General features: G+C 32.3%; 1 protein-coding gene across 1 annotated transcript; it reads left to right on the top strand.

The window, feature by feature from the left end:
- Positions 1 to 3548: 3548 nt before the first annotated feature.
- Positions 3549 to 15051, top strand: LOC128245131 (mucolipin-3-like). Its single transcript, XM_052963376.1, has 14 exons — positions 3549 to 3617; positions 3824 to 3981; positions 4246 to 4342; positions 5002 to 5090; positions 6250 to 6364; positions 6768 to 6885; positions 8208 to 8298; positions 10008 to 10107; positions 10385 to 10515; positions 11160 to 11282; positions 11468 to 11581; positions 13045 to 13167; positions 13450 to 13671; positions 14052 to 15051. The coding sequence occupies exons 2-14, from the start codon at positions 3940 to 3942 to the stop codon at positions 14334 to 14336; spliced, it is 1650 nt and encodes a 549-aa protein (XP_052819336.1). The 5' UTR covers positions 3549 to 3617; positions 3824 to 3939; the 3' UTR covers positions 14337 to 15051.
- The last annotated feature ends 423 nt before the right edge of the window (positions 15052 to 15474 follow it).

The following is a 15474-nucleotide window of genomic DNA, read 5'->3' as shown; positions in this document are numbered from 1 at the left end:
GTCAATGAACAGTCAGGATCAATCCGCGACTGATGGAAGCCACAGCTTGGAGGCGTTGGTAGGTTTATTTATACCATTACCTTAAATGAACAGTCCAAATGAATCCGCGATTGCTGTTTTGATTATTATACCATAAATGTAAACAAAGAGACAAGGTGAATCTGAAACATTTTATTTAATGCTGTAACCCATTGTTTGGGGGCATTGGTTGTGTTGTTTATATCATAACTGTAAACACACAGTATGAATGGTTTCTTATCTCTATATATAGGATGCATGTTATGATTTCTCTGTCAGAATGTATCCATATTGATATAGTATAAAGGTCAAGACATATGATGTTAATGAATGTTAAAAATATATCTTGAATACGTAAATGACTAACGATTATGTAACAAATAATTGTCCACGGATCTTTACAGCAGGTTTTTGTCGATTTTGAACAATTGCACCATTACTATTGGCCACATAATAGTTTTCCACCGTTTTGAAATCGGCAGATTTAGTAGTAAAATATATTTTATTAAAATCGTGATAATTGTTAAGCTTCTTTCGGTTCTCAAAGTATAACAATAAATAACTGACTTTAAAAGGAAGAATAGACACTTTGTAAATTTATTTATTCGGTTTATATATAAATTTTGTTTTTCATATAAATATTAACACGGTAATTTAATTAAGAACTATTTTATATTATATCCTATTATTTGTCAACAGGGAATTTGATTGCCAACTATCAGATGATAAGTCCTCGGAGCAATTTCCGCAACTCGCCGATTTTTTTCAGTTTATCCACTGGATAACCCAACAATTGTCTCTAATATCTAAATAAGCTATGATTCAATAATTGGGCAGGTATATGAGGGGGTTTGATTGATAATTGGTGGCAGGTATCTCATTTTAATGATGGCCCATGCCGTTGATAGTTTATCAAGATCACTGTATGACACTGCATGGTAGTCGTCTCGGTGATAATAAATATGCTGTATCTGTCAAATTATCTGATAATTCGAGTAACCTCAAGCACTACATTACAAACTGTGAAGTCATATTTAAAGGTATTTATCAGATACTAGTATCAATATTTACAATTCTACACAGAAAGGTACTTCAGTATGTTCGTTTTGCCTCGGAAACTATTGCAAAATTTAAGTTTGCAGAAATAAATTCGAACGTGTTGAACAATTTTTGATTATGGTTTTATACCTATAACGACGTCTTTTATACTCGTTTAATTCCGAACATCTACACATCACTTCTATTCCTTAAATGAACTGCCTCGGTAATTGCAGTTATCACCCGATGAACGCAACATCTTCGGATATGTTCGGATCGCGAATTACCGCAAAACAAAATACATGAAAATTGTGTATCTATTACTGTTTGTATTGAGTCAGCAGGTTCCATAAACATTAAATAAACATTTTAGAAAGTGTTAATTTATGATATGTTTAATGTATTGTTGCCATATGTATTTCAATTTTACGTTTAAAATTGATATTCTTAAATGAAATAATGTACTATTGGAGTAAATATAAGTGATGAATTTTGGGATTGATGTCATTATCGGGGATATGAACGCAATTTGGCTGGTCAAAGTACGCGTTGAGTCCTTCACACACTTTAACCAGCCCAATTGCGTTCATACCTCGATAATGGAATCAATCCAACACTTCTTTCCTTGAATAAAATCGGATTTGATGCGGTTTGCTCCGGGGATTTCTTGATCACAACATAATTTAAGGTCATGTTCCTGTGATATCATATTTTAAAATTGTATTATAAAATTTCTATACGGACAGTTATCCCTTCACCGAAACTCGTTATACCGCTTAACTTTTAACTGGAATGCAAAATACCATCTCTAATTAATATTGAAAAAAATCTTTGTTTGTTTAAGATACTTAAATGTAGATTTGAGTTATATGTCGTGATTCAAAACATAAGTTAAAAAAAATAAGCTCGCGATTGAAGCACCGCTACAGAAGATCACAACAGATACATGTTATCGGTGTGTTACTGTAAATATGTTTTTAGTTTAGATTAAACAATTATACAAAATATAGTCCTTTATAGAAGACCTTCATTGCGAGTGTTGGTTTTGACTGTAATGAAACTTAATTGCCATTTCGATTTGCACTAAAAGTACCATCTAAAAGCAAAAAAAAAATGAATACAAAAATATACCTGTTTGATAAAATTTAAATTTTACCATTAATAATTTGTATAATTTGAGACATAAACAAGGTACGTCGTATGTCCATAAAACTATGGGCAAATGTCAAAAAACATTTGTATCACAAATGTTATGTTCATGTTAAAGTCGTATACGAGTATATCCTTTATTATCGCATTAATAAGTTCCATATTATACAGTTTACAAAGTTAAAATGTACTTTGCAAACACACCACGATACCTCCTGAAAAGGTATGAAATGTGATTGAAAAAAATATAAGAAATTACATCAAAATCGATATAACGTGTTGAACTTAAGAATTTTTAGGTTTACCTACGCAATTGTACCAGTAATTCATCCTAGCATCGAGCAACACCAGATCCTCCTACTCCCGCCAGCGGTCTACATCTAAAGCATATTTTCGAAATTCATTCTTTCCGAGAACATTAACGTTGTAGAACAGCCTTCCAGCCTCTGACTTGGCAGATGCCTCTGACTTGGTATCCTTCAGGCAGGGGCTCTCAGCACTGTCATTCTAATTCAGTAGGCGTCCAGCTTCAGGTAGTTCCTAAAGATTCCCATTGCTGTGCCGGCCGAGGCCACCGTAACCCGAATGGTTTGGATAAAAAGGAGCAAACACGTATTTTGTCAAAACGTTCCTTTAATCTACCATTTTATCTGTCTCTTATCACTATCTATATTTCCTGTCAAGTTCTCCTTCTCTTGACATTTGACCACCCGCTGCGATATAACCAAGTGTAACTGCGTCAACGTATGATGTGGATGAAGATGTAGAATTGTTATAAATTCAACTTGTCACTGGTCCTGGCTCATGTCTATTGTTTATGTAGCTTTATCTGCGTTCAACTGATTAATATAGTCATTTCACTGTGTTGAGAGTCATTAGGGTTATTTTTTAATTTCCAAAGTTTATTTGCCTTTCATATTTTAATTCTTGTTTTTACCTAACGATAGATGCGTTTTAGGTCTTTGCATACATTTCATGTACAGTGTCTGTTTCTCTGACATTAAAACAGAAACGAATACTGATCTGTTATTCCGTGACGTCAAACGTACGTCCCACATTGTACTGCATAAGAGGTTATTCCAATTGAGTCATCACTATGCCTTTGCTTTTGAAAAGTTTGCTAGAATGTTTTTAAATAAATAAGGTGTCCATGATGCTACAGACGACGGTCTTCAACAAGGGAGGTACTTAAGTGATAACAATAAAAAAGGAGTTCCATAAGGGAAATTGTTTTATCTTTGCTCGTGGGCAAGATTTCCAGCATGGCCAAATTTTCAGATCTACTTATATGTGGTGGGATAACTGTTATGCTATACTATATATAGTATTTCTATTTTAGGAAAGTTCCTCTGGTAGGCAGTCTCTTAATCCTGATCCAAGCCAGAACGAGATAATTGAAACCCCGGAAAATGGTATTTCTCCAAGTATAAAGATATTATATATAAAAATAAATATGATTTATATTGCTTTGTATGATATTGATATTGTAATGTATATAATGAAAATAAAAAATAAAACATATATGATCTATTGAATCTTAAACATATTCAAGGGAAATCTCATTGACCCTGAAAATATATTGATATAGTATACATTTTCTCCAAGTGTTCCTTTTTAGAAAATACCGTTAAAGGAGGACTGTTAGAATGGAAGACATTATTAAGGCTGCTGATTTTCATCCCGGTCAAATATTACAAAGGATCGCTATGGATAAGTCTGCCTCATTTGTTATGGATGATCGTAAATTGTGTGAAGCTAGCATTTATTACCATACTTGTAAGTACTTTGTGCTTCTATAAATAAACATGTTTGTATAATCCGAATAGAAAACGTGCTTAATATTAGAAAAACAATCTTACGTGTATGAAACGTTAAATCATATATATTACCAAACTTTCTTTCTGGACACATCGTTTTCTCCCAATTAAACATTGTACAACGCCTATGAATGTAGCAAACACGAATATTTGGCAATCTGAGCCGATGATGTGTTAATTCAAATTGAATAATTTTGCGTCTACTATCTGTCTTCTGAAAAAGGCATTCAATTTCGGTGCTTGTCGTTCGAGACTCAGCTCAGACATCAATCACGGTCACTTGACTTTACGTCACGCGCTTCTACAAGGATGGGATGCTAGTAAGCCCTAATTTAATTTAATTCATACCATTTGTACCTTATTTTAAAGACTGTCACTGTTGTACTAAACTGATCTTGTGTGCATTTTGAGAGGTTATAATGAAGTGTCTCTATGGTGGTTGTGGTTGCAGCTGGCTGTTCGAGGCGGATTTCATAACTATTTGTCATACTTTATTGCTTGTAGTTTCAAATGTTTTAGTTTTATTAATACCAAATACATGTGCTATGAGGTACACATATTTACAAAGTATGTGTACGAAACACACAAGCACATCAGTGAACCAGGCTGCATGATCAAGTACACGTTTGTAGGACAAAACTATTATAAAACTAAACTTATTACGGAATGTATTACACATGATAAACATAATACATAGAATAAACGGAAAGTATAAACGAGAAAAACTATTTAGGTTGGGCATAGATAAATATTTAAGAGCTCGAGAACGTTAGGATTGCCAGGTTGGGTTTTAACATCATTTCCTGATATACTTTTTGTAAGATAAACTACATTAGCAGGTATTCTACTTATTAAGGGTTATAATCGTTATATTTCATTATTCAAGTGGGTGCATTTGCATATATAATGAACTGCATCACCCGATTCGTTGACTCACCTTCGTACTGTAACACGCAATAAAAATGGTGATTAATTGTAGCTTACGAAACGCCACCAAACCCGGCCACAACCTTTGCCTTATACAGCATTGAAGACTTTAAGAAACGAATAAACTTTTCTGTTGCACAGGTATGTTGACAATTGTATACAGTCGTTTAATATATTAACCATGAAAAATTATGCTGATGCATATTGAAAGTGCCCAACAAACTGTTTCTGCGTTGAAAAGTAATTTTGTTTTAACATGACTATATGCGCGTCAGTTTTAAGTCCTTGAATGACAACTCTAAACGGATGACGTCAGCTTAGGTCCGCTTCTTTTTAATGATTACTAAATACGCTTCGTAGCCCCCCCCCCGTTATTGATTTATCATTTATCACTGCTCGTATATCCCATGTCGTTATTAGTTATCAATTGCGCAAAAAAATCTAATTTGTTGCTGTTGTGTTTTAATATTTACCCGAAGTAATCATTAATTTGAAGTAACTCAATATTTATGCGAAAAACTACAGAAACAAGCTCAGTAGCAAAAAGTTTTAACAATGTTTATCAAGGAGTGTTAGGTCCTATTTCTTTCGTATGTTACCGTAAGCTGATTTACTCATTTGTAAATGAAACGCTTCTTTAGATGTGGTTTCTTGTATATTGGATGATGTTCTTAAACGACTTAAGTGACAAAAGTATTCGATAACCACGCATCTTAATTGGTTTTAATCTAAATAACCGTCGTTGTTAAGTGTCGCCCGTACTTGACAGATGACTCACTATAGCATTCCGGTAATAAGGCATGATCTTATCATATCAACTACTTGAACAAAAAACCTAGGTATTGATCATGTTCGGTAAATACTTGAAACGATTTTTGTGCAAGTGTTCACTCATTGCAACATGACTTTGGGCTTTGAATCGTGACTAATTTTAAATCAATAAAAAGGAGGCGAGACTACCACAATTGTAAATGAAAACCGAGCTACGATGATGGCATCTGATTAGAGCTGTCAATCAGTGATTAGTTACCGGCGGATCGATAGTAAATTGTAATCGAACAGTACTTTCATATCTAAAGCATTTTTAAAATTGCTTAGAAAATAAAATTCAAGAAATGGTTTATTTTGGAAACATGGTATATGATTGTCTTTTGCTAAATAAATAATATTGTAAAAATATTTGGCGTTATTAACTTGCATAAGAAGACATTCAGAATATACATTTCGGTAGAAAGACTACTTGAACTATTTTGAACACTGTTAAGATGCATACATTTAATGTTGTTTTTTTTTATTTCAGTACTACAACATTCATACAGATATTACAGGAGTATTTCAGCGCCTGGGTTATGACAAGTTGTCACTTGAATTCGACTATTTTCAAACAAATGATAACAACGAGATTGTCGCAAAAAGTAAGATAGAGAATCAAAATTCTAACCAGCCTGGACATCATTGTAAATTGATTTTAACTATTACTAAAACCTTCGTATATCAATTATCATTTTAAGCGTCGTTTACAAAACAGTTTAAAGAAATAAGATAGTTAATAAAAGAGAATTAACATAGAACCGAGTCCTTCCATACAGGCGTATTGCCACCAGCCGCCAGTTCACGTTCGCGAGCCCACTGCTGCTCAACACCTTTATTGTTGTAATTTGTAAACACAAAAAAAAATCGTCTTATCTGGTCTTAATTGATATTTGAGTAACTATATTGTTAAACTGTTGACGTCTGGACTCATCCCTGTAGTTTCAATTGCATTATTTTCTATATTCTGCGCAATACAATAATATAAAAAAATTACATATATTTTAGGCATAACGTTTGATCCTGGATCTGGCTTAACAAACAAAACGGAAAATGGTATTATCAAGTATAGTTACAATGTAACAGAGGATCTACAATATTTGAAACTGGAGGATGTTCTTCATAGGTCAGTTTATTTTGAATTTGCTGCACCATTATGTATTTTCCCCTATATTGTTTATTTAATTGCTTTTCATGCATAAAAGCCAAATTATTAGCCCCTTCCATTCCGTTATTACCTGTTCTTGTTTTTGATTTATGTATATAATTTAACAATTCGAATTTGGCTACGAGCGACCTGTAAATGTTTGGTTCTATCATATAAATATGTTATAAAGTACCAAGAGCTGAATTATACGTTATCAGCATCGGTAAGCGGGACCTTCTTAGACATAATGGTAATGTTGTCAACATTTGAGTATCAGGTAAACTTGATTACGGTAAAATGGCGTCAATCTAAATCTAAACATTCACTAACACAACATATCAAAAGGAAATAAATCATTAATAATATTCGTTCGTCAGATATACATGTGACTGAAAATAAAACTTTACATTGAAAATTCATACTGTTACGTCGTTCTGTCTTGAGTTATGGCCCTTCACATTTTCAAGTTTTTGAACACATTTGGTTGATGTTTCAGTAGTACTCTTATAATGTCGTAAGATTTCTTTTCAGTGAATAAATAAGTATAATATCAGTAGCGCCTTAACAGGATTTTTCCAAAATGGAAGGTCTATATAATGGAATGTTAGAAGTAGCCATTGATTAACACAACAGAAGAATACATGCATTTTTATAAAATTATGCTCGGTTACAAAAGTCAAAAACCGTTTATATCTTATTAGTAAAGTATTTCTATATAAGACAATCTATATCCACGAGTATATCCTCCACTCCCTTAACTTAGTCTATAATTGTTTTTCCCTTATATTACATAAAATCATTTCTACGGAAAAACCTAATATCGGTACCTTTTGTCAATGAAAATGAGAAAAAAAGAACAAAATAATATTGAAGAAAAGGAGCAATATAAAATTCAGTAGAAGAAAATTTATTGATCAGACGTGATCGAATCTGACTTTTGACAAACCAGATGGTAAGTCATCACTAATCAAGGAAAAATAATTGACTGCATTGGAATGGGTAAACATGAGCTTCTTCAATGGTTAACACATAATTGAGCGAGATGAACCATTGAGGAAGTGGAGGACAAATCCAAAATACATATAATCCGAAGAAATAAACACACTTTATGGTACTTCGCAGTTTTAATTCGTTTTAAAGACACTATTGTTTCCAATGCAATAAAATATTTTCACCACATAAAAATATTTTATCATACCATAAGAAAAAAAGCATTTGAAAAAAATCGGAAAGCGTATACTTTCTCTTACCGCTGAGTTTATATAAACGATACGCTGGGAGAATATGTTTATATGTTTCAGGGTTCTTCATGTAAGTATAAAGTGTTCTCTGCATTCGGTTCGTGTCCGATTCGATGAAAACAGGATCAAATGTTTCGCCATAGCAATCACTGTAAGTTTGATTCGAATTCCTGTCTTAAGCTTTATCTTACCTAATTGTTTATTTCGCGCTATGATAAGCCCTATTTTAAGGACGCCATACAATAAATCATAATGATGAAGTGGTAATTTTCATTCCTTTAATTAAAAGACATTTCCCACTAGTCCTATTTTGTACCAGGCTTCAAAATATGAACTTTATATTAACATTTTGCACAAATTTTTACCATAACTTGGAAAGAAAGCATTTATGTACGTTACATTGGAAGTGCGATCCTATGATTTTGATATTACTTTCTAAACTAGAATTGTGTTAATACGTGTAAAATTGAATTTAAAAATATAGACTTATTTAAGTTAAAACATATTTCTATTTTCCTTTACAAATAATAAACTTATACAAAGAATTCGATCAACATTGGTTTCGACATAACACAGTCTACATATTTATGTTCTTGGTTATAGTTCAGACTCAATAAATTGCTAGTAAAGGAAAGTTGTCGTGATAAGATTGCCTCTCTTGAATTGTTCCTTGAATGATTCAATACAAATTGTCTAAAGCATTGATTTAATATACCGCTTAGATATTTTGATTACACTTGTTTTATGATTTTTATTTGCTCATTACATTCGTAAAACAATCAACCAAAAGAACGGTAACTGAAAAAATCGAACGGTCATATAATGTGTTTGATGTGGTTGTCATGTTGTTTTGATTGCAGAGATATGTATGCATGAAGCAGAATCCAACAGCGACCCTTGCTCCTTTAACTTAGTTACCTTATTCTGTCGGTATAATAGATATTGACCCTGGGAAATGTTATTGGCTGTTTATCACCCCATGAGTCATTACACAACGATGTATCATTATTAATCGACAGTATTGCCACATACTAACAAAGTTAAAATTCCTCTAGCTATTTGCTCCAGAAATCTTTACACGTTATTTGTTCTATTACTCTTTATCGTAACTACTCCGCTTATACTGTGGTTCTGGTTTTCGCTATAATTTGGTCTAACCGGTATAATCTGCTTTTCTTGATAGATATGATTTGATATCTATTTGTACTGAAACTTGCATACACATGTGAATAACATTTGTATGGCGTGTGTTCTTGTCTTAACCGTGCGGGTATACTTTTTGTGAATGAAAATATTCTTATACCTTGATTCTAATAACCCTTGTAGGAGTTTTCGCTATGTTAGTATGGTGAAAGAAAGTCAAAGAATTATAAACTATCGATGTATTGAGTTTCATGGTGAGATGAACAGTATTTCATATCCAGCGTCACGATCGGCTATAACCAAAAAAGTTTGACTTTGGCTAGCAAAGGCCACAGGGAACAAATTAACTTAAGCCAGGGGCCGCTGTTTGGTTTTGAAGCATGCATCACAATGTCAGTGGTTTCTATTGTGTTCATTTGTTTTTATAGACCAATAATCTAAAATCATTAAGATATAAACAAGGACACATTTAATCCCTCGAACTAGTTAAGATTATATGTCTCATATGTATATTCACCGTTTTAATATATATATATATATATATATATATATATATATATATATATATATATATATATATATATATATATATATATATATATATATATATATATATATATATATAAATGAGTTCTTATTATTACAAATATAGCCAGTTTTCATCTTTATTACAAGAAAATATTGTGTGTAATTGTTTGCCTTGTTCTCCCTTTGAAGGTCAGCTTTGAAGACGATGACCACAACGGGCAAGTTTGTATTGATATGCAGACTAATACAGTTCCAATTTCTTGTGGCCAGATGGATTTAACAGTTGAAGGTATCTACTGTTTTGCAATAAGGTCATATTGCATTAAGGGTTCTTTAGGAAATGATTTAAAGTATTTCTACATGGCTCCAAAACAACAGCAAAACATCTAACAATATCAAATAGTTTTCATTCATATCGACTTGAGTAGCTCTGTATAGCAGTCTAAATAGTTCTAAGTTTAATGGTGAGTAAAGTCGGGAAACACATCGCAATCCCACAAAACTAGGCCCAACATTTTCGGCAAATGGGTGTTTTGTTCTTACTTTATTTTTCTATTTTTTTTTAGGAAATGAGTGTCATTGTCCACAGATTGAAAATTGGTTGATTTGCACATGCTTGGTTATAACATCAACAACCGTATTCTTTGACGGCATAGTTTTATTGATTTCGTCTGGTGTGTTCATTATCTTATGGACGGTAAGTTACGAAGCTGATGATTATGAAAATTTTACAAAATGCCAGTGGTGATGTAACATCTGTAGCAATTCATGAATAAGATGTGTTTCAATATGTATGATTTCATGTATATTTTATAAGTATTGATTTCCCTGAGAGCAACAGTGCTTATTGTCAACCTTAGGTAGATGCTTTCGACCGAGGCTTAACCAGTAAGTATTTTATTATACCGAACATAAATATGTAGAACAACTGTCGGCTGGTAAACAAAGTGCTCAGATGCTACAGACTTTACGTAAAACAATATCTGAAAATCCCGTATACTATAGAAATTAGGTCAAATAATTTACCTTTATGTGCAGAAATGAATTAACATCTCGTTTTGTGGTCTATAGAATGATGTGGTCGCACTTCTTCCAAAATTGTTCAGCAGCATCGAGGCGGTTATTCTGGGTCATGAAACACTAAAACTGTGCCAGAAACATTTTTGTTAAAGAAGTTGTACATAGTTAATCTGATAAACAAGCATAGCGTAATAGACATACACATGTCAGGTAGATGGATAACATAGCATTAATATATTTGAGAAAACCAAACTGCAAGGCCTTGTTATAAACTAGATGATAGGTTGTGAGATTAAAATCAGTTGATATTGATGTTTCCAGAAACACGGGAACAAATTTACCAAGCTGTCATATTTTTTCAAGCTTTGGCTGATTCTTAGCTTGACAGGGGATAGTTTGATTTTAAAAGGAGCTATCGATTTGAAGAATGCAGTTAATGACCATGTAAGTTTTTTTTTTAAATTACAGCATGCAATTTAATAACAAAGTTTTAAAAAGTTTACCCAAAGTACACACTACAAATTTGGAAATTTGTCGAGAGTATAAAGATATGAATTTAAATGTTTTCACAACAAATATTTAAAAAAAAAATACATTGCTCTTTTGTCTGTGCATTTTCTGTTTTGTAGAATGAAACAGTTGCACTACCATCATACGACAACCTAGCATTTAATATTGGAATGGGGTGTTTACTCGGTTGGATCAGCATATTGCGCTTCTTGAAAATAAATGTGAAGTTTTCTGTAAGTTGGAAGTCATTCATATCCATGTCCACTGACAGTAAAGTATTAAATGTGTTTAGTAAAATGAAAACTATTACACGTTCTTTACGATTGTTGGCAACTTTAACTTTTATAGTATTTCCTTCGAGGTCATAGAAATTAACTATCCATGTCCACTGACAGTAAAGAATTAAATGTGTTTAGTAAAATGAAAACTATTACACGTTCTTTAAGATTGTTGGCAACTTTACTTTTTATAGTATTTCCTTCGAGGTCATAGAAATTAACTTATTCGGCAAAAAGAAATCTGCTTAAATGTATATAAAGACTATGTTTGACCGATAACTTGACAAAGCGGTTTTGAAATAGCGCATTGCTTACAAAAGTTCCATGAAAACAACAGGAACAGGCCCATTAATTCAACAAAAAGTTAAAGTATACATCTGTAGAACATCTGCGTTCGAACGCTTTTATTAAAAAGCAATAAGGTGCTGAATTGATGTTACCAAATCAGAATCCTTCCTATATATTTTGTTAACAATATCTCATTGATTATTGAAAACATGAAATCAATTATATGAATAGATATTGATAAAAAGGAAAAATGAAAAAAAAATATGTTTCGACTGTAACAGGATTCAGACGCTTGTTCAAAAGGTCTAATGACCGGCATCATTGCATTACACAGTGGTAGACAGATGCTCAAGATGAAATGTATGTAACATATCAAGAAATATACAATAATGGCAGATTTTGTCAACATAAAAGCAAACGTTGATTATAATGGTTGGAAATTACATGAATTAAAACAAAAATATAAATTTTGTCCGAGGCGAAAGTGTATTCAGATATAAGTGAGCATATAAATGCATTAATAAATAAATAAATACAGATTTATATCGGCTAAACGGATTATTCGAAAATGTCGTGCTTGATCCTCTTACAACCGTAAGAAGACACTTTTTAACAGCTCTTCTGGGGGTATAGTCGTATAAGTGCATTCATTTTGATATATTGGATGTAATTCAATTAGCAGTTGAATGATAGAATAAACGGATATAAGGATAACTCATTTAATGAATGTATTGAAAAACAAAGAATCAGCTTTAAAATAGGGCTGGGATTTATATTTCCTCATTAAATTAATTCCTAAAGAAACAATGCTTATATATTTTATCTAATGTTTCATTTCATTTTAAACGTATATTTTAAAAGGGCGATGGTTTGTGGTGTTTGTATTGGTGTCTCCATCATTGGACTTCTAGGTTTCTCCCTGTAGTTTTCATTGTCATTTGTACTCTTTTTTCATAAATATCGATATCCAATGAAAGTGGGCATTAAGAGAATTGCACATTACCTCGTTGTTAAATGAAGAGTCTAAAATCAAATCGAGATTGACCTTTTCTTAGTTTGAGTCATTTGTGTCATTAACATTGTGCTTTTGAATTCAAACTTAAGTAATTCGTTATTGTCTCTATCTTCAGCTACTTTTCCATACACTGTATGATTCATTTGGGGACGTAATTGCCTTCATTGCTTGCGCAGCAGTGCTCTTTTTCGGATTCTTCGTCTGTGCATTTGTCTCACTCGGCGCATATCATGTAAAGGTTAGTTGTTCTATATAAGTAATACTACGCTTGATGTTTATATCTGAAAATTTGTGTAGCACACATTAGTTTCAATATGTATACTTATCACACACACACGAGCATGTACATCGTTAAAATTTACTCACAAAATATTTTAATTACAACACTATCAACAAGTATCATCCGTAAACACGGAACTCAAGATAGCACATATACAGATTTACTAAGGCTAAGTACTTCTGACTTAAGTAGCTTAGACTTATGAACACATTCTTTCTTAAGGAGACATTATTATTTCAGTTTGCAAGTCAGGAAAGTTCTGCAGAATCATTATTTTCACTGATAAACGGTGATGATGTTTACAACACGTTTGCTAGTCTAAACGCCAAACTTGCAGGTGATCCGGGAATAATTAAGCTGCACAGAAACATAATTGTTTACAGCTTTGTTGTTCTGTTTACAATCATCATGCTGAATTTGATCATTGCGTTGTTCAACAGTGCGTATGAAAATGTCATGCAGGTGAGAATTAGTTTATCAAGCCATGTCCAGAAATATGAACATGCATGTCTTATTTAGACCATTTTGTGATGAAGTTCACACTACTGCTGTGTTATTATTTATATATAATTATTTAAATATGGGTTTTACGGTCAAACTATAAAGATGAGCACAAACAGAAAATACATGATTTGACATTTACGACAAATGAGAGAGACACTCCTCTTATAACAAATGCAATAGAGATCGTATATTTACGAACATTTAAACTGCAATCATTTTATTAGCTCTTGTGATATTTGCTTCAATTTGTTGAACTAGTCGATCAAAGAGTTCAAAAAGCAATACATGCTTTATATTAAACAATTGTACATTGTTCACACTGTGAACTTTCATTTCAGAAAGAAAAGAATGACGTTAACATCGATGCGTTAATCAATGGATATGAATTGAAAACTGTTAAAAAAATCCCACTTTTTGTGCACCTAAACTATGACGCTCTCAAGAAAACGTGTTGCGTTTGCTGTTCTGGCTGCCTAGCCAAACTATTCTTAGGTGGAGAAAATAGAAGTTTGAATTGTTACGGGATATTATTTATACGAATATGGGTCGAAGACATTGATAAAAATGATAAACAGAAGTACACAGAAACCGAGGAATACAAAAAAGAAAATTTCACAGAATAACCAAAGTTGGACACAAAACGAACTTCATTATAACATGCTCGTAAAAAAATTCAAAGAATGTGATGCACAATTTTTTATCAAATCAAAATGTTATTAGCCTCAAACATTAATTCAATGGCTTTAACTCTTCCATATATATTTCTGCTAGAAGATGTGCTTTGTTGATAATCGAGCTGCTATACGGTTTTGTTTTTATAATTACTTCTCTTTAGTTCCGGCGATTAATATATTCGATGTAATATTTATCAATACATGTCAGGATAAGTGTTGACTGACTCCGAGTGTTTTGGCTGTGACTTAATTGTCTTCAAATATTTTACGTTTTCAAATCATGTGGAAGGAGAGAATAGCATATACAAGTCGCTTTTATTTTTAATAATGTTTTTCTTTATATGTTCCCAGTTTTAGTACAATGATGCTTTTTATTATGAAGCTCTATGATCACACAGTCTTAAACCTTTTATTTTATAAGGCAGACTGTGTGTGATGTTTTTGGTTTCTAACGATGACTGCATCGTTTCTTTGAAAAGTATTTGCATTAGGTGCTCTGAATTGTTTCCCTCCGTCTGCAGATAGAGTTGGGATCTCTAATCATTGAAGTACTTGGGGTTTACCTTTTCGTTTTTTATTATTATTTGTTTTATTGATAAGTTTCCTCAAGTAAGTGCATACTTTGATAAGATTTACCTTTTGCGTTTTATTTTTATTAAGAATTGTTGGGATAAGAGTGGGGTTTGTGCACATATACTGGTTTAAATTATGATGATATAAACAGTGCATTTACACCATTTACTTGACACATGACTCCTTCACAGTACAATAAAGTGCCTGACGTGCATTTAAAATTATAAATTATTATTAAAATATTTGGTTTTGGTTCATATACAGCCTTAATGAATATTTAGTTCAACCTCAACTATCATTATTCCAAACTAATGTTTTTAGATTTTTGACCAATACTGTTAGACCAATTGTACACAACATTTTTGTTAAATAATTAATGGTGTATTTAAACATTGACATATTATACTTAGCTTATTTTGTTCTGTACATTTGTACAATAAAGAATGGTAAACAAAAGATTACTGTCTTAATTACTGGTATGATCTTCCATGGACTAAGATTCACCCCTTTCAGA

Source organism: Mya arenaria, chromosome 8 (assembly GCF_026914265.1).
Source record: "Mya arenaria isolate MELC-2E11 chromosome 8, ASM2691426v1".
Classification (NCBI taxonomy): domain Eukaryota; kingdom Metazoa; phylum Mollusca; class Bivalvia; order Myida; family Myidae; genus Mya; species Mya arenaria.
This window is presented reverse-complemented; position numbering and strand designations above follow the sequence as displayed.

Excerpts from the sequence above, each read along its gene's own strand:
- LOC128245131 (XM_052963376.1), top strand. The coding sequence starts at position 3,940 with ATGATCGTAAATTGTGTGAAGCTAGCATTTATTACCATACTT. Across the intron at positions 11,582-13,044 it reads AAATAAATGTGAAGTTTTCT|CTACTTTTCCATACACTGTA; the intron begins GTAAGTTGGAAG and ends CTCTATCTTCAG. Across the intron at positions 13,672-14,051 it reads CGTATGAAAATGTCATGCAG|AAAGAAAAGAATGACGTTAA; the intron begins GTGAGAATTAGT and ends CTTTCATTTCAG.